Source organism: Mauremys mutica, chromosome 2, assembly GCF_020497125.1.
Source record: "Mauremys mutica isolate MM-2020 ecotype Southern chromosome 2, ASM2049712v1, whole genome shotgun sequence".
Classification (NCBI taxonomy): Eukaryota; Metazoa; Chordata; order Testudines; family Geoemydidae; genus Mauremys; species Mauremys mutica.
The window spans coordinates 240,174,509-240,200,769 of NC_059073.1; the positions used below are offsets into that span (position 1 = coordinate 240,174,509).

At 43.9% G+C, this 26,261-nt stretch overlaps 2 protein-coding genes across 8 annotated transcripts in view; one reads left to right on the forward strand and one right to left on the reverse strand.

The window, feature by feature from the left end:
- BZW2 (basic leucine zipper and W2 domains 2) overlaps positions 1-18,372 on the reverse strand; it is an 82,671-nt gene extending 64,299 nt beyond the window's left edge. For 3 of the 7 annotated variants that reach the window (XM_045007237.1, XM_045007240.1, XM_045007242.1), the window contains exons 1-2: positions 17,842-18,182; positions 14,655-15,277 (exon numbers count right to left, since the gene is read on the reverse strand). The gene's annotated coding sequence lies outside the window, so the exon portion shown is untranslated. Of the gene's footprint in view, positions 1-14,654; positions 15,457-17,841; positions 18,201-18,257 lie in introns of those variants that run through there. The other 4 variants (XM_045007241.1, XM_045007238.1, XM_045007243.1 and 1 more) reach the window with 4 other exon arrangements.
- A 196-nt stretch (positions 18,373-18,568) lies between these two features.
- ANKMY2 (ankyrin repeat and MYND domain containing 2) overlaps positions 18,569-26,261 on the forward strand; it is a 29,572-nt gene continuing 21,879 nt past the window's right edge. The window contains exon 1 of the mRNA XM_045007941.1: positions 18,569-18,743. Within this exon, the coding sequence (XP_044863876.1) occupies positions 18,677-18,743 (67 nt within the window). The 5' untranslated portion in view covers positions 18,569-18,676. The remainder of the gene's footprint in view (positions 18,744-26,261) is intronic.

The following is a 26,261-nucleotide window of genomic DNA, read 5'->3' on the forward strand; positions in this document are numbered from 1 at the left end:
GGCAAGTAGCCCATAGGAGCCTATATTCTAAAAGGAACATTGGTGGAGGGAAAAAAGGGGGTAAAAAAAAAAACAGATGGAAGAAACAGGAGACATGTCTTCATTGTTTGTGCACTATCTTTGGATATTACTTTTAACTGTGATTGAAGGGTGTCAACTCAAAGCTTATCTAGTTGATTTAGAAAATCCAAAATTCAGAATTACACAAATACCTAGTTCATGCCCATTTTGGAATTAAAATAATTAAATAAAACAAACATGGTGGTGAGGTTGTTCCTTCTTCCACCAATAGATATGTTATGATGTAGTGCTGAGGATGAAGATACCAGTGTATGAAGGGAAAATAAGGAAGACAGGTCATCACTTCGAAAAATTTCAAATCTAGGATTATAAAATTCTCCTCCTGGTGTGGACAGTCATTTGAAAAATTGTGGAAAGAAATTCAGTGAAATCAATTTGCCTCAGAAGTGCCTTGACTGGGGTGGCGGGGGAAAGCAAACATTTCACCTCTGTTTGGCATCAATTAGTTGCTGTGAAAATTCTGATGTCATAATTGTAAGCTTGACTTTAGGTGGAGAACAAACAGCAGGAGTTCAAACAAACAAAGATTCTCCTTTCACAAAAGTATTTACCATTATAAAGAGAGAGTGAAGAGGAATACATTATTCTAATCAGAATCTACTTACACTGGAGTGAACTCCGACTAACTCCACTGACTTCAGTGAATTACATAGGGTTTACACTGGTGTAACTGAGCAGAATTTGAGTCAACATTTCCCCCTTTAAGAAAGCCAACCTAAACTAGAGGTTCTCTCACCAGGACAAATACAAGTAACACACTGACCTGGGCCAGTCATCTTGATTCCCCACAAGACTCAACATTCAGGTTTATAATATTCCAAACTGAATGCTGTCACAAGTAATGAATACTTTTTTTGTGCATTTGTGGCTTCAAGCAACAGCCTTTTGGTAGCAGAAATATAAAACTATAGGACATATATTATGCCAGTAACTTACCCAGCCTCTGGAGTGGATAAAAACCTCAAAATTCTCATCTCAGAGATTTCTCATCTATTAAAATTGGATTCAGACCTCTTCCTTTTCTCCACCACCTTCCTCCCACAAGCAAAATCCTTCAGCAAGGCAGCTGATTTTGCATATACAAAACTAACTTTGGGAATAGGAGTTTTCAATGTGAAAAGTGCACTGCTGGGGCTCCTGGAGTGTTCTTGGTGTCAGTAATATAGAATCTGGACCTCATTATAGCAGAATCTCTTGGTTTGAAAAAGTTACTCAAGGAAGAGTTCATTTTTACAGATGTCTTAAAAAAATGTCTGTTAGTAAAATGTCAATAAAAGTAAAACATATGCCTTAAGAAATGTATACTTGTTTAACCTTCTGCACATGAGTAGTCCCAACAGAAGTGAGTAACTCACTGAAGTCAATGCAGTTAGTCTGAGTTTACCCCAAGGTAAACAGATTTTGGTTCATTCTGATTAGAATCATTTCTGTGTTCCTCTTCACTCTTTATAGTAACTATTTTCACAAAAGCAGAATCTTTATTTGATTTAATCAACTCCCGCTGTTTATTTCCCACCTGAAGTCAATTTTATATTATTGACATCAGAATTTCCACAGCAACCAGTTGATGTCAAACAGAGGGTTATCACTTCAGCTAAGGATTAAGCAGCAGGAGCAAACTATAAAGACAAAAAAGACCTTGTTTTCATGCATATGCATTCTGTAAGAAAAATTAATATAGAAGACAATGTATATATAAAGTTAGATATGCTTTTAACCAATATTTATTTCAAATTTTTCCATGATGCAGCAAAACCCAAAAAATACCTTTCATGAAAAGATTGTAAAACAATGGTATAAGAAAAGATACAATTTCTATCAAGAATACTTTCAGTAAGGTTCTGATATACATAACTTTTGCTGAAACGAAGGTTTGCAACAGAACAGACACTGTGTTGGTATAGGAAATGCCAAGACGACGCAGACTTTTGGTGGATCCCCAACATGTCTGATTATCTGCCTTTCTATGCTGTGCATGGCAGATTGTTCCTTGTGTTATTTTTCCTGCGGTATATGGAACTAAATTTTCAACAATCACAAAAACATACAAAATATTACACTTTCCCTGTAAAATTTTAAACTTGAATAATCCAGTTTCCATTTATTAATCTCTTCCCACACTGTACCTGAACTAAAATTGAATTCTAGACTACATTTGTCCAAGAGCTTAAATCTACAAACCTAAGATCATAAATATGTGATTATTATTAATACAGCCATATAAGGGTGTCAGGCACTTTACAAAACAAGTAAAATGCATCTTCTCTAGCCCAAATTGTTCACAATCTAAGACCTGGTCTACTCATCAACTGCTTTGCTGGCATAGCTACACTACTATAGCTATACCTGCAGAGCCACCTAGTAGACGCAGAATATGCCAACAGAAGGCATTTTTCTGTTGGCCTAATAACACCATCGCCCCAAATGGCATTAGCTTCCCCAACAGAAGCACTCAGCTGTGTTTGCACTAGGAATTTGGCTGGCAAGGGTATGTCAGCTAAAGGGTGTGGGGTTTTTTTGTTTGTTTGTTTTTAAACACCTCTGACTGACATAACTATTCGAACAAAACTTTGTAGTTATACCTATCCTAAGTTTAAACAGCACTACAAGTGATAGGAACAGACAAATAAAAGGGAGGATGAGGGCGACAATGGATGAAATCATGCATTAGCTTTGCTTTATTACCCATGAATCTGATCGATATTTGTGAAAAGCAGAACTATTTATTATTTTAATTGTAAATACAATCAGATCATACATTTTGCACATGTATAGTGCATAAATGTGACAAATTTCAGGTTGAGAAATAGTTTTATACTTTGAAATCAAATAAAATAACAGTGTAAACCTTAAGAGCTAGAAAGCAGAGTGATTAGCATGTCCCTTCTCTAATTTGTATCCACTTTTCTGTATTACTGACATGCAGTAACACTGCAATCAGATTAAAAACAAAGCCAACTGAGTTGTGGCATAGTGTGCTGGATCACTTTAAAAAAAAGTGTTTGGGTTCTCCAGAACTGTATGAACACATACACATTTTAACTACCACTATTTCACCTACACAAGTGGGAGCCCTACTATAGGCAAGACTGGAGCATGGTTACTTGATGTGGTGGCAAAAATGCCATAAACTGTCAAAGGCTAAAGCCTCGTCTACAGAAGAACTCCCACCACATTAACACCAGCACAACATCAGTGGGAAATTGTGGAGTAAAATTCCCTAGCATAGCCTGCATTGTGAATTTAAAGATGACATCATACTGTTTCACTTCACTTATGGTACTGTGGGCCCGTTGATTATCCATATTGTTAAGAAATTCCATCCCTAGTAGAATGCCTTATTCAGTAAGAAATTACACTGTTACAATCTAAATTGAATGTCAGTATTGAGTCCATTTATTTTTTAAAATTACTTGAAAATTTTCTATAGGAACAGTACGATGTGGCAGCAGGTTTTCAGGTATGAAATCAGCAAAATAATGGGGCACTTAGATTGGTTTGTGGTTGTGTGTGGGGCTTGTTTTTTATTAGTGTTTATTCAAATCCCAATAAAAACTCTTTAGGTTGCATCTACTTGAAGTCTAATGACAACAACTCATGTGTGCCAGTTCCTATTTTTATTGCACATTCTTGCTACCATGAGTACTCAGTTAAATCCTACCATACACCCACCCCATCAGTCCAAAAATTATTCATAGACCAAGCAATTTCAGCACAGTTAAAAGGTGTGTGCCATTTTTTCTATCCACATCGATGCTGTTTATAACATTCAAATGTTGTCAAGATCTATCAACCAACAGTAAATTGCAGCCACTGGGTACAGAATGAAAGAGTCAAAAGGGACACAACACAATGGAAAACAAAACAGTGTCCCTGGGAAAATGTTAAATGCTGCAACTATACTTCAATCAACTTGGACTACTTTGGTGTGTCCTAGGACACTCCCTCCCTCTATGCAATTGCTTGAGAATAAATAAAGTATTTGATTTTGCTGCACTCAAACAAAAAGCGAGAACTGAGTTTTTCTCCGACACCACCAAAGGGGGCGGGGAAAGAGAACTGTTTAGTACCAAACAATTTCAAAGCCATGTATGGGTCATAGCTTAACACAAGACAGTGAGAGAAAGAATAAGTCATTTACTGACAATGTCGTCTCTTGCAGCAGTGAGATGGGGAAGTGGATACCTGCACAGTTCCAGTGCTTCAGCTACCTGACTCCACTAAAGAAGGGAGTAGGTTTGGTTCTAGAAAACTACTAAATAAAACACTGTCACTAGAACACAGAACCTATGGGCAGGGTCCCATGCCACAGAAACAGAATTTGCCACATAAAAGCAAAAGCTCATGCTGAAGAACAGTTAAGTTATATCTTACATTTAAGGTTGTGAAGAAAGCCTCTCCTCCCAAACGTGAACTAAAACGTAGTTTTTCCATGTGTACAGACTGAAAAAGTGTTTGAGAAGAGTGAATCACTGAATTCATCTAAGTTGCGTTATTTCTGAAGCCTAATTATGTCAGTCTAAAATGTCAAGTTTACTAGCTATCTCACTGCTAATCATTTTAGCAGATAATCAACTACTGTAATTATCTTAGTCCTAAAACACATCTCAACCCTTCTTGTGTGTGAAAAGACTTAAGTCACCTACTCAGATGCTTAGATCTCCAGTTTACCCCCAAACAAGTTCTAGATAGCTACATATGTATAGTTATTAATTATCTATATAAAAATCTGCAGCACACTGAAAATAAAAAAATTAGAGGCAGAGTAAGAGAAATGAACAATACAATCATTAACAGTAAAACAGTCAATTTTATATTAATTTCAGTAAATATCTTCATTTTTTAGTTTACCTGAATCATTCATACAATGTCCAGTCTGCCATATTGGAAAGCTAAAGAAATCCTGTTCCACTTACCGCCTGATACGCTGGGCTTTGACTATAAACATGAAGTCACCAATAACCTTCTCCCACACACCTGCAGAAGTCTAGAACTGTGTAGGTAGGGCTACCAATTTCTCCCCCTTTTCCCTTGTCTCCTCTGAACAGATTATGTATTTGATATTGTCTATTTGCCATGTTCCTGGAGTTTACCTTTACTGTCAACTAGAAGAACCACTAAGTATAAACACCACTAATCTGTCTCCACATCTTTCCCATTTTTCTAAGGTTTCGCTGCATGACCTCTCTGTTCCTAAGGTTTTCACTGTATGACTTTCCCAACCCTAATTCTTTCTTCTGGCCAAGGCTAATTCACCCTCTTTTATAGCATGGTTGGAGCTAACAAGATCCATCTGCTAGCATGACTCATCACTTAATTATAATGCACCTTTATGCAAGACTCAACGATCTGTCATCAGGATTACTCAGTTCAGGAGACCTACGTTCCTAGGCATAGACCTAACGTAGATCATCCTGTTGCAATGAATTTAAAGATGTTCACTGTGTGAAAGTCCTTTTTAAAAAGAATTTCCAACTTCCAAAGCTCTATGAAGCATAGAAACAAATGGCTGCCTGTAAGCAAGATTTCTATCATGTGGTAAGAATCAATACCAATTATTTTTCCTGGCAGAGTTTTCCTGTGTTCTTGGGAACTAAAAATCAACAGAAGAGTAATACAACATGTAAAAACTTTCACCAAGAGCTTCCTATGTAACATATAAATAAAAGTTACTATATGAGAAGAGCATATCCTCTGCTGGATTGGGAACAAATTGAACTAGAGAAATTTGAAACATTGTATACCTACAAATCACCAGCTTTCTTGCACATCTCATCTAGCTAGCCTATCACCTAATTATTTTTAGGGTGTAGTAAGATGAGGCCCTGAAACAAACTCTTGTGTCAGAGGCCTAGTCTGAGGCCTAAAAGCTTGAAGCCTGAACCAAAGTACTTCCAGGCATTACTAAGCAAAAGCTGGGCTGTGAGCTAGAGGCAGGCCTCACTCACAGAACTGGTGAGAAGAGGAACTTGCGCCAAGATGACATCAGGACACTTCACAGACATAACAAAGATCAGGCAGGTGCATCTCAAAGACAGGACAGCATGATGGATAGATCTGTTTGTCTGGAATAACATGATCAAAGGGGAGACAGCACCCTAATGAGCCAAGGGGCTGAACCTAATACGTCAGGAGGGATGAGCAATCTGTCCTGTAACTGTATAAAAGTAGGTCCTGGAGTGCGCATCTTTGTCCAGCCTAGGGGGCAGTGGAAAGTCCTGCCACTGACTGAGCTGTGTCCATTGCCAGGGGGCACATATTCGTAGTATGTCCTGTAGAGTCTATAGGAAACTATTACTGTGCTTCGTTTGACAATAACCTTGGCTCAGGTTCCTTCGTACCTTACTAGAGTCTGTGGTCTTTGGGGGTTCTCTTGGGGTTTGCTGTGTCTGCTGTCTGTGCAGAGCCAGGACAGCACACAGAGGGAACACGCACGCAGCCGACTGTTATCAGCGAACAAGAGCAGAGCACCACACCACACCGGTAGCTACTGACAACATAGGGTATGGTACAACAAATTTAGAAGTGTCCTTAGACATCACAGAACTGGAATATAGTCCACACGCACTCCAGGGAGAACAAATAATTTTTTTTCATTTGTCAACTTATTTCCAATGTGGCACTATTACTGGATATTTCAGTTGCCTTTGGATGGATAATCAGTATTTCCAGAATAATGAAAAACAACTAACAAATTGGGGAAGAAATCTTCTTTTTCAGTGATCACTTAAGCATTCAAGCAAATTGTATCTCTACCCAAGCCCACGTTTAAAATATTCACCCACATCAACCCTGAGATGAAATGTATGGCATCTCTGACATCTCAGTATGGAACTGTTCTTATTTGTAGGCTCTAACAGTGACACACACACAGATGAGTTTATTGCCTTCAGTGCAGCACAAATAAGGGTCCTTAAATCTGAGCAAGCAGAATGAAAATTGTATGAACAAGCTGAGAAAACATCAAAAGTAAAGAGGCAAGACGAGCTTGATAATCACTCAGTGCACAAAGCAATCCTAAATATTCATATATAAGGTGGACAGAAAGCTGGCTAGATCATCGGGCTCAACAGCTAGTGATCAACAGCTCGATGTCTAGCTGGCAGGTGGTATCAAGCAGCGTGCCCCAGAGGTCTGTCCTGGAGCCGGTTTTGTTAAACATCTTCATTAATAATCTGGATGACAGAGTGGACTGCCCCTCAGCAAGTTCGCGAATGACACTAAGCTGGGGGAAGAGGTAGATAAACTGGAGGGTAGGAATAGGGTCCAGACTGACCTAGACAAATTGGAGGATTGGGCTAAAAGAAATCTAACGAGGTTCAACAAGGACAAGTGAAGAGTCCTGCACTTAGGATGGAAGAATCCCATGCACCGCTACAGGCTGGGGACCGACTGGCTAAGCGGCCATTCTGCAGAAAAGGACCTGGGGATTACAAGAAGCTGGATATGAGTCAATAGTGTGCCCTTATTGCCAAGAAGGCTAACAGCGTAGTGGGCTACATTAGTAGGAGCATTGCCAGCAGATAGAGAGAAGTGATTATTCTCCTCTATTTGGCATTGGTGAGGCCACATCTGGAGCACTGCGTCCAGTTTTGGGCCCCCCACTACAGAAAGGATGTGGACAAATTGGAGAGAGTCCAGCAGGGACAACAAAAATGATTAGAGGGCTGGGGCACATGACCTATGAGGAGAGGCTGAGGGAACTGGGCTTATTTAGTCTGCAGAAGAGAAGAGTGAGGGGAGATTTGATAGCAGCCTTCAACTACCTTAAGGGGGGTTCCCAGGTTGTTCTCAGTGGAGGCAGATGACAAAACAAGGAGCAATGGTTTCAAGTTTCAGAGGGGGAGGTCTAGGTTGGCTATTAGGAAAAACTATTTCACAAGGAGGGTGGTGAAGCACTGGAATGGGTTACCTAGAGAAGTGGTGGAATCTCCATCGTTAGAGGTTTTTAAGACCTGGCTTAACAAAGCCCTGGCTGGCATGATTTAGTTGGGGTTGGTCCTGCTTTGAGCAGGGGGTCGGACTAGATGACCTCCTGAGATCTCTTCCAACCTTAATCTTCTATGATTTAGGACCTGATCAAGAAAAATAATCAGTTACTTACCTGTACAGTAACAGCTGTTCTTCGAGATGGGTTGCACACCTATACATTCCACTGTAGATGTATGTGCACCCAATTCACTCCACTCACAGACTTTTCCCAGTTGTACCAGTAGACAATGTATGTGCCCCCTTTTTCCTCATGAGCCAAACCAAAGGCATTTTTAGCTTGTGATCCACTATGATCCCCAGATCACTTTCTGCAGTATATGCATGGACAGAGCTATGTAGGTATATGCAAAGGTTCTGGTATGTCTGTACTCTGCACGCCTAAGCAGTCCCTCACCCGTTTACCTGCTATTTATATCTGTGCTAGTCAGGCGTGCAGTCGCTGTACAATACATGCCACTATAAGCACGGACATAGCCTTAGACCTAGATGAGATAACAGATTTCTAATAACAAGAATGCTGTTCTGGATACAGGACTTCACTCTTTCTCAAACTAGTAATCAACCAGGTAGGGAAAAATTTGAATTCCTAGACAGCATAGATGGCCCACCACCACCATTTTGTGAATATCCTTGGGGATGAGGAGAGACTGAAGGGCAGGACTGTACACTAGTAGTGCATACCATTTATTATGAATCAAAGAAGCTTTCACTGGACAGATGAACTGTCATGTGAAAGTAAGTGTCCTGCAGGTCGAGGGCAGAATATCCAGTATCCAGGGAAGGGATAATAAAAGCAAGGGTTACCATCCTAAACTTGATTTTTTGATAAATCAATTCAGCATTCTTAAGTCCAGAATGGACCAAAGACCATTTCTTTCTGTGAATCAGGAAACAGGCAGAGAAACTTTCCCCTCTGTGTTGGTAAGGAACTTCCTCTATTGCTCCCAATACTAACAAAAAATGGGACTTCTTGATGTCAAAACAATCTCATGAGACAGGTCCCTGGAAAGGGACAGGGAGGGAGGTAAACGTGTATCCCTACTTTACTATGCTGAGCACCCAATTTGTCCAATGTAATCTCTGTCCACACACTAAGGGTATGTCTTCACTAGCAAAATTAAAGCGCTGTTACGGCAGCGCTTTAACATGGCTGTGTAGTGGCGGCACCAGCGTCGGGAGAGAGCTCTTCCAGCACTATAAAGAAACCCACCAGGGGAATAGCTACCAGCACTGGAAGAGCAGCTCCCAGCACTGGTGAACTGTCTACAGTGCTGAAACTTGCAGCACTCAGGTGGGTGTTTTTTCAAACTCCTGAGTGAGAAAATTGCAGCACTGTAAAGTAGTAGTGTAGATAAGGCCTAAAAGAGAGATGTCTCCCAAATGTGGGGGACGAGGGGTGTGATGCAAGAGATGAGACAATTGGTATATTGTCCGCAACAAATGTATCAAAACACTATTCAAAAGTCACCAAAGAATGGAGAGATTCGCCAGCTACAGAGGATGCCTAAGGGCAATGTTTAGAAGGTCTGTCTTCTATGGGGCTCCAGAAGCCTCTGCTGGTAGTAACGCCTGTACTGCATTTGTGGCTTACACTGCTTCCTCTTTGTTACTAGAGAGTGTATACACACAGAGATCACAGTGTTTCACAACAATCTTTCAACATATGTATTGCATCATCAGTCTTCTGGGAAGAACAATTTAGCATTTTCAAATGGTAGACCTTCTATAGTGTTTTGCAGCTCTCTTGGAAAGCCAGAGGCCTGCAATCAAGAACAGTGTCTCATTGAAATGGCTATAGCCATAGAACAAGACACAGTATCGGACATGTCAATCGCTGCTCGTGGAGGGATGTGCAAGCAATGAGATGACATTTCAAAATTGTGGCCAAAAACAAATCCCTGTGTTGTGAATGGCCTGTGAATTTTGAAATTGCTGACCAGTTAATAATTGGACAACAATGCTAGAAAATTTGATATCCTCATATGAAGGCTATGGTGGTATATGCCTTTCCGACATACAGGTCTAGTCTCCTATAATTTGTATCTTTCAGGGTGGCCTAGGGTGAGGCTACCTTGAATGCTTGTTAGCTGCTGTGTCCACTAATGAATCTGGGATGGGATGGGTAAAGAAAAATGCTAAGTTGTGTGGAGGAACCTAGTAATATCTGTTCACCCATTTGGGAGCGAGTGGGATAGAGGTAGATGTCTACCAAAAAGTCTTCATTAATGGGAAGGGCACCCCTTCCAGGAGCAGGAGTTTCAAAATGTTTTACTGTTTGTGAAGACTATCTTGCACTTGGTTCCACTTGTATTCACACAGATGTGGCCACTCTCCTAATGAGGTCCAGAAAAACTGTGAAGTCCTCAGGAGGAGGCAATGTTGACTGTGGAGTGATTTCTTCTCCAGATGAGGCTGAGATATTTGGGGTCAGGGGACAGGAAAGGTTTTTCCAATGTCTTCTCTGAGAGTTCCAATAAAGTGGGAGGTTGAGAAGACCTTGTCCTGAGTAGCCAATGAGGGCCTAGAAGTTTTAGAAGCAGGCCAAGGAACCCGATAAGGTCAGGGAGGAAAGTTCAACCCTCCACCATGGACTGGAAAGTTCACAGTGGGTTCACAAAGATCCAGCAAGAGACCATTTAAAGTCTTCTTAGTAGAGTTGGGGTTCTGTCAGCCTTGTGCCAGCACTAAGCAGAAACGAAGGTACTTCTGTAGTCTGAGAGCATTTAATATTCAGAAGGGGAAAAGTCTGATGCAAATAATAGAGGTGTGGGAGCTAGTAGCTTGCAAAACAGCTTCTTTGAGCCTTGAGGAGGCTTTCTGGGCAGTCTAGGGGCCTGGCAAGCAAGCCCCAGTTCATTGGTCTCTCTGGAATCCATTGAGATGTCTCAGGAGATCAGGGGGAGGATGGGGGACCCAAGCCCTCCCTCTCCATTGAATCCCAATCCAGGGCTTGAGGAGAAAGAAGTGAGGGGCAGTCCCTTCTGACTGCCACTCCAGAACAACCTTCCCTGGACTGCTTCCTACCTTCCCAGTTTTCCCTTCAATTTGAGGTGTGGCCCCAGCCTTCTGCTTACACAGTCTCAGTAGCTCAGGGCTTCAGCTGTGCAGGGTAGGGGATGCTTCCCAACTCACCCTCAGAGTCCAGTTGCCCCCTCTCCCCTTTAGTCAGGGGGAAGAGGAATTCAGGCTGAGTCTTACTCATGGTCTTGGACCTTCCTCTGTAGATCGCTCTGCCTAGTGGCTGCAGACAGTCTGCTTTCTTGCAGCCAGTCTCTCATCCATGCTGCTCCCGCCTCCCCAACAGAACTACCAGAGTTCCTTTTTAAGCAGGTCCTCCATAGGGAGCAAGCCCAGCAACTGCTGAGGGGCAGGGCCTTGTTGGCCCAATATTGTTCTTTAGTGTGGGTCTGTAAATTCCATCACACTCTTCCCCATCCAGGCTGAGCACTACAGGGTCAGCCTGCACAAATGAGTCTTATTTGTCCCATGAAATGAAATCCACATTCTTCTAGTCAAATTCTGCTCAATACAGTACCTCAAACTCATACGGCAGTAGTGAAAGGTACCAGTATATAATCCGTGGGTTATGGTCTTTCATGGCACTCAAGTCACTGGAGGTGTGCCTGATCCGTCATGAGATGAAATGGCTGTCCCCATAAATAATAGCAGAGTGCTTCAATGGCCCATTTTACTGCCTTTTCTATCACTGAGTATGCCACTTCCTGGGAAATGATTTCCAGCTGAGGTAAAGGATTGAGTGTTCTCCTCCCTTCACCTCTTGGGACAACATGGCCCCCAGGCTGATACTGGAGGCATCCGTATGCAAGATGAAAGGTTTCAAAAAAATCAGGGTGAAACAGGACGGGTTCCTGACACAGTTGATCTTTTCACTGGACCTTCTGGGGGGCTGCATCTTTCACCAGGTCCAGTAGCAGAGCCACAATCATGGCGATATTAGAGATAAACCACCTACAACAGCCTGTCAGTCCAAGGAAGCATTGTATCTACACTTTGTGGTAGGTTCGGGGCTTTCCTACCAATGGCCACAGCCCCCCCGCCCCACTGTATATCCCAGGTACATCACCTTTTGATTAGCTAGGTGGCATTTGGTGAGGTTAGTTGTAAGTCCAGCACTTCGGAGAGCCTGCAAAACCACTGCAACATGTTTTAAATGTTTATTCCAGGACTTGCTAGAGATGACGATGCCATAGTTGTATGCAGCTGCATACTGACCATGAGGCCAAAACCTTTGTCCATAAGCCTTTGCAAGGTGGCTGCCATGCCACACAGGCCAAACGGCATTATCTTAAATTGGTACAGGCCAAACAACGTCTAGAAGGGTATGTTTTCTTAGGACTCTGGAGTAAAGGGGATATGCCAGTAACCCCTGGGTAGGTCAAGGGTGGTGACATCATTAGGTGTCAACCTGGACACCACACTGACCTTCCAGAACTCTGTGCAGAAACTGCTTGACCCATCAAGTTTAGTTATCAACACTATAGGGCTTCACCACTCACTGTCTGACTCGTCAACCACCCCAAGACCTAACACAGCTTGCAGTTCCTTCTATACCATTTCCCACATGCACTTTGGCAATGACCGAAAGTTTTCTCATCCTTTCCCCCGTTTCAGTCTCTATGTGATAGAACACCAGGTGAGTCTGTCCCAGAATTGCAGAAAAGACTGGGTGAGTTGCTGGATCTCCTGCCTTAGCTCCATCTGCAGGAACTCCCAGATACAGATTCCCTTGTTGTATGCCTGTGTTTGCCCATTGCACATTGGCTAGATTTTCGCATAGTTTTCTAAAGGTCTTTAACTTCTCTCTCAGCCACAGCACATAATGTACCGAGTTCGTGACCTTGGAACTTAGTTCCTTCCACATCTCCCCAAGGAGGTCTACTACTCTCCTCACCTGTCTCTATTATAATAATTTAAATGGGGAGAATCCATTTTGACACCTGAGAAACTTTGGGGATGGCAAAAGGAGTGATGGAAGTAATTGGTTCCAATTGTGAAGTTCCAAGGCCACTAACTTCTGCATACTTTTCAAGGTCTTATTAAATCTCTCTACCAGCCAGTTAGATTCAGGGTGGCACTCTGATCTTCTTAAAGCTTTTATCCTCAATACTCTACTTGGTTCCTTCATAAGTTGGGACAAAGTTGGTGCCCTGATCTGTGATTAGCTACTGAAGGATCCCCACCTGGTTGAACACTTTCATGAGCTCTACTTCATGGAGCAGAGAAGACTTGCCTCAGAGTACCTTGTAGTATAGACTAATATGACTAGAATCCAGGTGCATTCTTTTCCAATGGGCCCACCAGGTCCAACAGGGTCCCTTCCACGGGGACGGGTATCAGCAGGGCCCAGAGTACTTTCCCTTGATTTGTCCACTGGCATTCCAGGCAGGAGATGCAGTACTTTCATACCAGCCAACAGAAAGAAAGTAACTTTGTTAGGAGTTTTTTCCCCCTGAACCAATGTGCCCCTCACAGGGTAGGGCATGTGCCAGGTGTAGTATTTCTTTGGGGTACTTTTTTGGGACAAGCAGTTGCACTTTAACCTTCCCCATCTGATGGGCCTTCTCTGCTCTATATATTTTCTCTCACCTCTAGCTTGAAGTATGGCCATTGTTTCAGGAATTGAGGTTTCAGCAACTTGCCATTGACTCAGGTGACCTGTTCGCAGGCGCTTTCCAACTTTGGGTCATTTATTTGTTTTTCAACGAAACACAGATTGTCAGAAAACATGTCAGTTGTTGACAGCTCACTTAATTCCTCCTATTTGTCCCCTCTGGGGAAAGTCGATGTTGCCTTGAGTGGCATGACATGCATGGAGGCTGCCGTTCATTCTCCTGGGTACTCCTCACCTATGCTTGCTGTGGCTTATGGCTCTCCTCTCTTTCCATCTCTGGTGTTGATAGCAGTCCCTCCCAGAGGTTCCTTGATCTCAGACCTCATCAGGTACCTAAAAAACCTCCACTCTTGCCTGATTATCACCATCCTGCATAGGGAGTATGCCCAGCAGCTTTGCCATAGTCTCTTCCATTCAGCTGCTGCTGAAAGGCAGGGCCTTCTTGAGCCAGTACTGTTCCACCACTCCTTGTACCTTACTGTGGGCTCCGGAAACCCCATGTCAGAGCTTCTCAAAATTAAAAAAAGGCACAAATCCTTTTAAATGGAAAGTGGTAGGCAACCTCAACACAGGGGTCACTACCAGCCCTCCCTCACTTCTCAATCTATTTAGTTAGAGCACATTTACAAAGCAGCTAAAGTTTTTTGTTTAAATTATGAATGGAAGAGACTATGGCAAAGCATGGCAATCCAAACAGTCCCAGTAATTAAAAACTAGTGGACAGAAGAGAGGTAATCTGGAATGTATGGGTACAATAAAACAGAATCCACAAGCACTTGTATATTTATTATAACAGCAGCAACAAAACAAGACATACGTTACACATCTATGGACTTCATTGATTTCTGAAACTCAGTGAGGCAATTCACACCACTGAAACAATGGAGCAGGATTTAAACACCACAAAAATATGTTCAAATAAAATGATAATGATTTGACTTGCACCTACCAATAGAAGAAAATTCAGTTGGTTGATTAAACAATCTCTTAAAAGATTACCTATAAAAGAAACAAAAAAAAGAGCACAAACTCAATGTATCTTGAAAATTCTTAAGAAACATCAAGAGAAGAAGAGACTTTACTTTCCTGTTTTTGTTAAGCTTCTCAGTGACTAAGGCTATGTCTATACTACCACTTATGTTGGCAAAACTTATGTCACTCAGGGGTATGAAAAAACACACCCCAAGCGACATAAGTTACACCACCATAAGCGCCGGTGTGGGCAGGACTATGTTGGCAGGAGAGCTTCTCCCATCAGCACAGAGCAGCTACACAAGAGATCTTACAGCAGTGCAGCTGCATCAGTACAGCTGTGCTGCTGTAAGCTCTCTAGTGTAGTCATAGCCTAAGAACTGCATATTGGAAGCTCTCTGAGCCCTCAGTTAGAGGAATGGAGAGTTGGATCCTTAACAAAAAGCACTTGATCCTTGAGTATTTTAATAGAGACAGTTCAGAGAAGAGCCACAAGAATTATTAAAGGATTAGAAAACATGCCTTATAGTGAAAGATTAAAGTCTATTTAGCTTGTCAAAGAAAAGGTGAAGGGGTGACTTGATCACAGTCTGTAAGTACCTACACAGGGAACAGAAATGCAGTATTAGAGGTGTCTTCAATCTAGCAAAGTATAGCAAGATCCACTGCCTGCAAGTTGAAGCTACACTAATTTAGTCTTAAAATGAGGCACAATTTTTTAAACAGTGAGAATAATGAACCATTGGAACAACCTACCAAGTGTTATGAAGAATTCTCCAACAGTGGCAATTGTTAAATCGGGATTGGATTTTTTTTTTTTAAAAGATATGCTCTAATTCAAACAGGAGTTAATTCAGGGAAGTCCTATGGCCTGTGTTATGCAAGAGGTCAGACTAGATCAGTGGTCCTCAAACTATGGGGCAAACTCCCTCAGGGGGCACAGAAGAACGTTCAGGGGGGTGCAGTGGGGCCCAGGCCAGTGCTCACAGGGGGTGGGGAGGGAGCACCACCCAGGCCTGCTCTGCCCCCAGCTCTGCTCCAGCCCCAGCCGCCGCCCTAGTTCCCAGGAGGAGGTGCAGACAGGTTCCATTAAGGGGGCAGGGGAGCACAGTGGAAAAAATTTGGGGACCACTGGACTAGATGATCACAATGATTCTTTCTGGCTTTATAAACTACAAAAATAAAAGAGTTTTTAAAAATCTGAATGAAAGTTGCTTCCCCTCGAAATTTATCAGATTACACTTCCTAGGTACTTGTGATGCCATAATACGACCGGTTCTTCAGTGAGCCAGAGTCTTCTTAAGTAGAAAAGATCTGAATTCAAGGTGGATTAACTACACCTCTATCCCGATATAACGCAACCCAATATAACACAAATTCGGATATAACACGGTAAAGCGGTGCTCCGGGGCGGGGCAGCACACTCCGGTGGATCAAAGCAAGTTCGATATAACTTTTGATATAAATTTCACCTATAACACGGTAAGATTTTTTGACTCCTGAGAACAGTGTTATATCGGGGTAGAGGTGTAATTCAAAGTAATTTAATTCATCAAGCAAGAAACTTTGATTTAAATACTCAATTTTAATATTGATTTGCATTTTTACTTAGTTTTTATCCTAAAGAAAAGATTATTCTTATCAGTTGGCATAATTTGATATACAAGGAGATAAATAAATGTGTATAGATATTGTGTAAGTAATTTTATAGATTAACAGATTTATTAAAATTCTCAATTTTACTTTAATTATGTTAGAAAATGGCAAATAATGCATTTCTTATTTACTAGATGATGATTAACATTTTAATTCATGATTTGTGTCAAGCTGCATTTGGCTTGAAATTGGAATTCAATTAAATACTGCATGTACAAAATAAGCATTTTTAAATTGTTTTTATAGTTAAATAAAACTACCTTAAATGTGCTGTATACACAAGAAAAAAAAGTTTAACATTTTTTGCATCTAAAACTAGCTTATTTATTAAATAACAGAAAGTATTATCTGTAGTTAATGGATTGAACTGAATGTTCCTGGTCACCGCGTCCTTCAAGATTTTAGAATTACAAATCTCATCCTCTCACAATTTCTTTTAATCATACTGGAAGAGGAAAACAAGCTTTGTAGCTTTTTCAACTCTCAGTTTCTCAACTTTGAATGAAGTAGTTATTGAACTGAATTAGCTAAATAAACTGAAATGAAGATAATCTCTGTACACCTGCAGAAGAGGATACTGTTGTCTACAGCTGGTTTGGCACTTCAAGACACTCTAGCCAGGTGCTTAGCCAATGACTTCCACCAGCACAGTAGACTGACATTCTTTAAAGTGTTAGCAGCAAACATATACTGCCTGAATATTTTTAATTTAATTTAAATGGTTTTAATAGATTATAAGTTTGGGCTTTAACCTAGGTTGTCAGTTTCAAATTTAATTTTAAATAGATTTTTTAAAAATTGATTTTACTTTTTTTTTTTAAATCCACCCTGACTAAATTACTAATGGGGGAAGGGGAAAGCAGAAACAAGAAGTGTACAGCTCTTCTTATATAGCAGAAAAACAACAATGTCACAAACCTATATTTTCCTTTACAAGTCCTTTAATCCATTTCACATCTATTATTAGATAGTACAGGATATGGTAGATTAAAATTCCAGTTGACAATTTAACTTGAACAGACTCTGTTGTATTTCATGGATCTGTTAGTTTTACATTGGGCCTTTAATCCATCCTCTTATAACTGCAATGCAATTTCCTTTTGATAGATGGGTATAAATAGGTATAAAGAGTATAAATGCATATTTAGTAAAATTTCCAACTGCGTATTTTCACAAGCCTTGAACCTTGAGTCTTAATGAAAAAAAATCCCATCTACTTGAAAGGTAATTAACTCTGTGAGCATAAAAATGAAATAGAACTGGACATATTATAAATGAAGTCTGTTAAAAGTACTTTAACCAAACCCCAAAGGTGTTTCTGACCAACAGGTCAGCAGACACCTGCAACCACAATTTGTAACTTGCAATCCTGAAAAATAACCTCAGCAGTCTTTTTTTAATTATATAGTGATATGTTTAAAATAATACCACAGAGGTCAGACCTCACAGCCTATAATTCATACAGGAGGCATATTTTAAAACACAACCAAGCTGGGGAATCCACCTACCAACTGAGTGAGGGTGGTTGTTATAATGCAAAGGTTGTGATCCCCTGATCTCCCAGGGTGGTAGTGAGCATCCCTGTTTGAAACTGCAGCGTACCCAGCACCCGACCGACCCACTGCTCCACACAAACTCTTCTTTTTGTTACGCTACACAACTAAGCAGCCACCTGCTTCATCACAGGGGCACCGCAGGGCTGAGCCATTCGTTTCCACCTCCCTGCAGGGCTGCCGTGCCCGGAGAGCTCCCACAACAACCACCACACGCAATAACCCACCCCAGCTCCAGAGCGGCCAGAGCGGCTCGGTGCCCGGCTGATGCCCAAGACAATTTGCGGAGGAGCGTGTCCAGGATGGAGGCGCAACCCCCCAGCCAAACTCCCTCCCGCTTCTCCCTGCCAGAGGGTCCCCGCCACCCTTACCGCTGGGGGCTGCCGGGCCGCGGGAGCACCAGCCGGCACGCGGGAGCAGCCACACGCACAATGAAGCGGCGAAGGACAGCGCCGCAGAGATACATTAGCGACCCAGCTGTTCTCCCCCCCCCGACCCCCGGCCGTACCATTATTCCGCTAACGCGGGGGGGGGCGGATTGGAATGGAGACGACAGGCCCCACCACCCCGAGGGCGGGGCCTGGGCCCTCCCCCACGCAGAAGGCAGCGCGGGCGGCCCTTTGTGCTCGGAAATCAAACCCCCGTGCGCAGGGAGGGGGCGGCCCCCGCGTCCCCGCCGCCGGAGGCGGAATGGTTGGGCCCCCGGCGGGGGACGGAGCGGCTCCGAGGGGTGGGGAGTAGCGGGCGCGGCGCTGTGTCCGGCCCCGCCGCGAGGCGCGGACCAGGCGCCATGGCGCCCCCCAGGAGGGGTGAGCTGAGCCCGGCGGAGAAGGAGCTGCTGGCGGTGATCGCCCAAGGTGGGGCCTTAGCTGCTGAGCGCGGGCTCCCGCCCGGCCCGGCGGGGGGGGAGGTTTCCCGCACTAGAGGCCGGGAGTAGCCGGCAGCCCGGGAGCCCTCCGGCGCCTGGGGAGCGCGGCAGCGCCCGGGGCCGCTCGGCTGGGGGCGGGGTGAGCGTCACTGCGGCGCCGGCCGCTGGGTTACGGGGCAGCGCCCGGCTCTGGCTCTGGCGCTGCCCCGGGGTGGCTCTGGCTGGCCGGGGCCGAGCCGGGCACGGATAGTGCCGCCTTGGCGCTTCGGTCTCTCCCCCGCAGAGACCGACACTAGCCAGGGGAACGGTTGTTTCCGCTTCCAGGGTCAGTCTCGCTGCCGCAGCCCAGCTGCTCGCGGGCGCGGAGTGAGCCCCCTTGGCGTGGCGGCTCCCGCAGGAAACACCAGCGATTGAGTGGGCTACTGACCGCCGTGTTCCCGGGCAGGCTGGGAGCTGGGCCCGTTTCTCCCCCCACAAAAGGCACTGGGGGTTGACACTCTAACCGCCCGCGCCCTGAAGCGCCGGGAGCTGCAGACTTTCCTGCCTCTCTTCTCTGCCCCAGGCTGCAAACCCAACAGGTGTGGGTCACTGCAGCCCTATTTCCATGGCAAGCTCTCTGCTTGAGCAAACAGAGAAGAGTCTAATCAGTTTCCCAGGGGACCAGCTGCCCTCTTCCCTGTTATTTTCCCTCTTGCTCGTTTTCCTCATACCCAGAGTCAGATTTAGGGGTAGGTGACTGCCTGGGTGCCAGGCTTCGGGGACGCTGGGCTTGGGGTGCTGTTTTTCTTGTTAGTGACAGCAGGGAGAATAGAATGTTTGAAGTAACATGTTTCAGGTATTCTGCATGTGGATTTATTTTTCGCTAGCCTAGACTTTTGTAGCATCTCATAGAACCTTCCAGGCTTTCTGAGAACTACATTTTCCTCGAACATCCTACAGTGTTATTAGCCATGCCCTCGCAGGTATATAAGGGACAGAGTGTCGCCAGTCAGTCAGTGAGCCATAAGACTGAATCAAAGTGAAGTGAGAGCCCAGCTGCAACATTGTGAACCCAGGGCTGGCTCCAGACCCCAGCGTGCCAAGCGCGCGCTTGGGGCGGCATGCCACGGGAGGGCGGCAGGCGGCTCCGGTGGACCTCCCACAGACGTGCCTGCGGAGGGTCTGCTGGTCCCGCGGCTTCGGTGGAGCATCCGCAGGCATGCCTGCGGGAGGTCCACCGGAGCCGCGGGACCAGCGGACCCGCCGCAGGCACGTCTGCAGGATGTTCACCGGAGCCGCGGGACCGGCGACCGCCAGAACGCCCCCCATGGCGTGCCGCCCTGCTTGGGGTGGCGCAATTCCTAGAGCCACCCCTGTGTGAACCCTGTTCTGTTGTGTACTTGTGAAAGTGTACTTGTGTTTTAAGACTTGAAGAGTGTAAGTAGCAACTAATAAAAGACATATTTTATGAGACACCAGAGATATCTATCGAACCCCTATCTACACAGCAATATAAAGTAAATATTACTTTTTTTTTTGCCATGCTTAACATGTAATGTTTGATGACTTTCTAAGATTGCAGAACATAGACTTTTGCACTTCCTAATACTGTCTGTTTTCCATGTAGAAAATAAGATTCCCCCAAAGAAGCCTTCAGGAGCTCAATGTAGGAAGTAAAAAGCTCAATTGCAATCTAGTTTGCAGCAAGGAGCAAATTTTGATGGGAAAATATCTGAAACAGAACAACATAGACCGGACTTTAGGCCAGTAGTGATCGTCCCAATGCAGAAGAAATTGAGCAAAACATAAATGATGGAAGTCCTATTACTAAGGAATTATTTGATTTATATGAAGATAAGGAATGGAAATATGAGGAAAGTGGTGGAGAATCATCCAGTTTTCCTGGCCATGTACAGGAGAGTGATAAAGAAGAATGTGGCTCACATGAATAGGAGAGGAATTAGGCTTGTATGATGACAGAAACAGCCATGAGAAAAATTGCACACTACAGATGGATACATCAGAGCCTGTTTTATGGCTGGCGATCCTAAACTCTACAGATATTGATCATGCCAGCAAAATGGAGGATACGATGTTTCCAGTAAATGAGCAGAACTGTTCTCAAAGTCACACTGGAAAAAGTGCTGGAAAATGGTGAGAAACTGAATTGGCATTGGTTAGTTTACTTGAAATTAACTGACAATGTGTTCTGGTTTTGTTGCAAAATATTTGACAAGAATGCCAAATTGTTGCTTGTGCTTTCTGGGTACAGTTACTGGCATAATTTAGCTGATGCTCTGAAGCAACCCCACCATTTTATGGCCTATTCCAAAAGGATGGAGGACAAGACCAGGCTCAAGCTGAATAAATGCACAGACGCAGAAAACCAACACGTTGTTAATGTAGAAACCCAGCACTGGAAGAACATGCTTGAGCGTCTGATCTCAATTATCCTCTTTCTTGCAAACAAATAATTAGTCACAGTGAAAAATTGTCATTTACAGTAAGATTAGTTGACAATGATGTCTGTATCCAAATAAACACTTGATCTGTTTCCGGTCTGTGGATGCCTCCACTGGAAAAAGGCCTAAAAGAACTGTTTATGAATATTTTGAATGAGAATAAAATAAAGCTTCAGGATTGCCGTGGCCAAGGCTATGACAATGGCATGAACGTGAAGGTAAGAAATAGTGGCATCCAGGCAAGGATCCTTGCACTGAATCTAAGAGGTTTCTTCGTGCCTTGTGGCTGTCATTCCCTCAATCTGGTTGTGTCAGATGCTTGTCATCTTTTTTAGATTCAGTATCTCTCTTCAGAGTACTGCAAAGGATATATGTCCTGTTCAGCATCAACCATCAGGTGGAAAATCCTCATGGACAGTGTTACAAATCTGACCGGGAAGCCTCTAAGTGACACTTGCTGGGAGAGCTGCATTGACAGCATAAGGCCAGTGAGGTACCAAGTGACTGAGATTTACAAAACCCTGATGGAATTGGTACAGTTGAATAAAGTCAAGGCTGGAATCTGACGTGAGGCACAAAGCCTGGCAAACCAGATCACTGACTTCAAATTTCTGATCTCAAATGTGGTTGGGCACAATATTCTGTTCCAAATAAATGTTGTAAGCAAGGCATTACAAACTCAGTCAATGGACATTGTGACCACCACTACTACTTTGATGAGAAGCTGTCTTGAGTTCGTTGTGGCCTGCAAAGAAAACAGATTTTAAGGTGCTATCACTGCTAAAGAAATGGAAAACTTAAGAGTTGAGCTTGTATTCACCAGAAGACAAGACCGTTTGGTTACGAAGGCAGAGATGACGCGATGGCAAGCTCAGAAGAAAAATTTGAGGGAGTTTTTTGTTGACACTGCTTGGGTGTCCATCAAAGAAAGGTTCGGATAAATAAAGCACCACGAAAAGACCTGTTTTTATATGACCTTAGTAAGCTGCTAGAGGACAGGAAAACACTTGAACAATTGTATAGACGCTGACATGGGAATGTTTGGACATCGATGATAAAAACCTCTATGTTGAATTGGACAACATCCATCACATTTTGCCACACAGGAAGCACTCTCCACCCCAGATTCTCAATTCATTTATGATGCAGAGCTGAAGGACACTTTTCCTAATTTGTGAATAGCTTTGAGGATTCTGCTTATGCTGTCAGTCGCAAGTGGAGCACAGCTTTTTGAAGCTAAGATTCATTAAAACATATCTTCAGTCGACGATGGCCGATGAAGGACTAACATCACTTGCTACTTTATTGCTTGAGAATGCCATTGGCCAGTCTTTGGATCTCTCTGACGCGGTACTTCAGTTTGTGAGGGCAAAGGCAAGAAAAGCGACCTTTTGAACTAAAGGACTAGGGTTAACATTCTAAGGCTGTCACCTACTGTAACACTATTTAATACTGGTCCACCCAGTGTTGGTGTACAGTTCAATTTCTTGATGTTAGTACATTTCAGTTATTCTTAAAATTAAATAGCTTCTATAAGCTTAGAGGAAACAAATTTTTGTTTGCTTTTATATGGCAGGAATACAGAATTACATATCCTAGCGTGCAAATTTATCATCTTATACGACAGGGATAAAGCATGCATGCAAATCGTGCATCAAAGTCATGAAATGAGCTACAAATGCAATAAAAAAATAAGGTATTCAAAAGTTTAACAAAGGGAGGGGGAATGCCATCTGGTCTAGGGCCAGCCCTGCTCACAGGGATCCACATGGGCGAACAGATTTTTATATCTGTTGGAGGTGACAGAAGGCTCACACAATGCTGGCTCCTTTCCCTCTTATCCTAGCTCTACATGGGCGAACGCATAATTCAGGTTCTGAGTCAGTCCTGCCCCAGATTTAGAGAGGATTTATTATATTGTGTAGTTGGTAGGTATGGGGATGCCTCACTGCAAATTTTTACACTTACACACACCCTCTTATTGTACGCATTGCACTAGCATGTTCCCTGGCTAATATCTAAACTGCTAATGGCTTCTTTGTAGTGTGTTTCAGTGCATTAACTTCTCAAAAACACTTCCCATCAAATAATAGGATTGCTGGGCCCTTAATATTTTTCATCTGTTACTGTCCTGGCCAAGGAAAATGACATCATTTTTCATGCTGATCTGTGGCCATACAGGATCCAAAATGTAGTTTTCTGGGTCTGTATATATGAAGATGACCTGAGGATGAGCCTGTTCAACACATTGCTGATGTCAGCTTCCTTATTTAGTTCCAGATGCTGATCACTTGCTATTCATAAACAGCAAGTGGAAGAGGGACCTTAGGTTTTTGTTTGCCTGTTTGTTCTGCAGAGAGACTTTTGGAGGGAGGGGGACCATCTTGAAATCTAGTAATTTTTTTTTGTTTAATTCTCTTGACTTTTTAAATGCCAGAACAGGAAATTTATAATGTTTTTCTTTTACCTATTAGCATAGGAAAGACCCACAAAAATAGAGGAAACTGATTTTACAAGGGAAACGGGGAAACTGACTATACCCAGAGTGCAATCAAATGCACAAAGTAACCCAACTGAGTGTGGTGGGAGGGGAAAGGAAACAGACTTTTTTCCTTCTAATTTCTGTCAGTTACAGTAATCTTCAGAGCTACTGTTAGCAATAGTAAGCAAACAACTTGCAAATAATTGACAGTGCTCCTCTAAGAAAAATGAACATGATCACAGTATTTTCCAATTACTTACAATTTGCACAATTATAATTACACCTTTACCCCGATATAACGCGACCCGATACAACGTGGGTTCGCATACAAGGCGGTAAAGCTCTGACACGCTGCTCTTAGCAGCGTTTTAAGGGTGCCAGGCCAGGCCGGGGCCGAGGGGTTCGATAAGGGGCAGAGGGTCTTGGGGGTGGTCAAGGGCTCCCCTCCTCCCCAGGGTCTGGGGGGCAGGAGCTGTGGGAGGGCACTTTTGGGGGCCCCGCAGTCACAGAGTGGCCCGGGGAATTAGTAGGGGGCTGGGAGCAGCCCACTCTGCTTCCCTCGCCCCAGCCCCAGCTGTATCGCGAGGGGGAGGGGGCTTGGGAGAAGGGATCCCCCCCACACACTCACCAGCAGCGGCAGAAGCGGAGCAGTCTGGCACCAGCCCGCTCCACTCCGCCAGCTCCCAGCCGTGGCGCTCCACTTCCCACCACAGGTGAGTACAGGGGGCGTCCTTTCCTCAACCACCCCACACTCACCTGCGGCGGGAAGTGGAGCACTGTGCCTGGGAGCTGGCAGAGTGGAGCGGGCTGAGGCCGCGTCGCTCTGCTTCCCACTGCTGGTGAGTGTGGAGGGCGTCCTTTCCCCAAACTCCCTGCCCCAGCCAGCTGCACTCCGCCAGCTCCCAGCCGTGGCGCTTCACTTCCCGCTGCAGGTAAGTGCAGGACCTTTTCCCCAGCCGCCCCCCAGCGATGGGGCTGGGGCTGGGGCAAGGAAAGCGGAGCGGGCTGGGGCCGCGTCACTCCGCTTACCACCGTAGGTGAGGGCGGGGGGAGGGCATCCTTTCCCCAACCTCCCTGCACTCATCGGTGGCGGGAAGCGGAGTGCCGCGGCTGGGAGCTGGCTGAGTGGAGCGGACTGGGGCCGGGCTGCTCTGCTTCCCACCGCTGCCGGTGAGTGCCTGTTGGGGGGTGGAAAATAGGGGTCGGAGCAGTCAGGGAACAGGGGTGTTGGGTAGGGGGTGGGGTCCTGGGGGTGATTAGGGACAGGGGTCTCTGGAGGGGGCAGTCAGGGCACAAGGAACTGGGGCGGGGGGGCAAAGCAAGTTTGAGTTAAGGCGGTCTCACCTATAACACGGTGAGATTTTTTTTTGTCTCCCAAGGACCGTGTGATATCGGGGTAAGAGGTGTACTTAAAAATAAAACTTTAAGGCAAGTAATATAATTTTAATTCTTTGCCATAAGAATATAGACCACATCTTAAAACACAGATAAGCTTTAAAATATTTTCATCCAATTCTTGTTATAAGTGTAAGTCAGGGATTGGCAACCTTTGGCTCGCAGCCCGTCAGAGAAATCTGCTGGCGGGCCGGGACGGTTTGCTTACCTGCACCGTCCGCAGGTTTGGCCAATCGCAGCTCCCACTGGCCACGGTTCGCAGGTACAGGCCAATGGTGGCTGCGGGAAGCGGCGTGGGCCAAGGGATATGCTGGCCATCAAAAAGTTAATACGCTTGTGCATGGGTCTTTTTTGCAAGATTGAGGTCCTAAGTGATACACTTAACAATCAAATGTTTGTCATCATTAATGGTTTTGATTTACTTGCCCTTCAGCTTGGATCAAAAAACAAAACAAAGCTAAAATGTCTGGCTCTCAGATGTTACCACAATGGATTTAAACATTTCAACAAAACAGCAATGTTTTAAAATATCTTAATTTAACAGTTCTAATAATACTGGGGTTTTTTTTACTTAATAAAAACTAATTTTGGGGCTAAACTAATGGACAATGGCCCTTCATTTCACTCAGCATATTTAGCTGCATATCTATGAAGAACACTGAGGCAAAATGTCTCTAGATTTACCCTCTTTGTACAACCCAGATTTCCTGGAAAATCACACAAAAGGAAGCTTGTTATGGTGTGATCTGACTGCACTAAACAGTTATTTAAAACAAATGATCTGTCACTTGGCATGCTTTCCTGGGGAAAGGATGAACTAAAGACAGTCTCAAGTATTGTTATGCTGAAATGTTGCTTAGAGAACATCTACATATCTCATTCTCCAACACCCCATCCCCCAGGTCAAAATAAGCTTTATCATTCATTTAAAAGGTTCTAGAACTTTTTAATTATAGAGACCACTTTCTTCCCCTCATTCTCCCACTTTCCCTGCAGCCTTATTTTCTGTTCAGTTATGGCCTGATCCAAAGCCTGTAGAACCTAAAGGAGTCTTTACGTTGACTGCAGTGGGCTTTGGATCAAGCTTGTATCCCTGTGGCTCAATTGAAAGGATTTTGTAGGCAAAAGTTTGAGACTTATGCAGGCACTGCCTACTCTGTTCTTCGAACTCTAAACAATTACTCTTTAA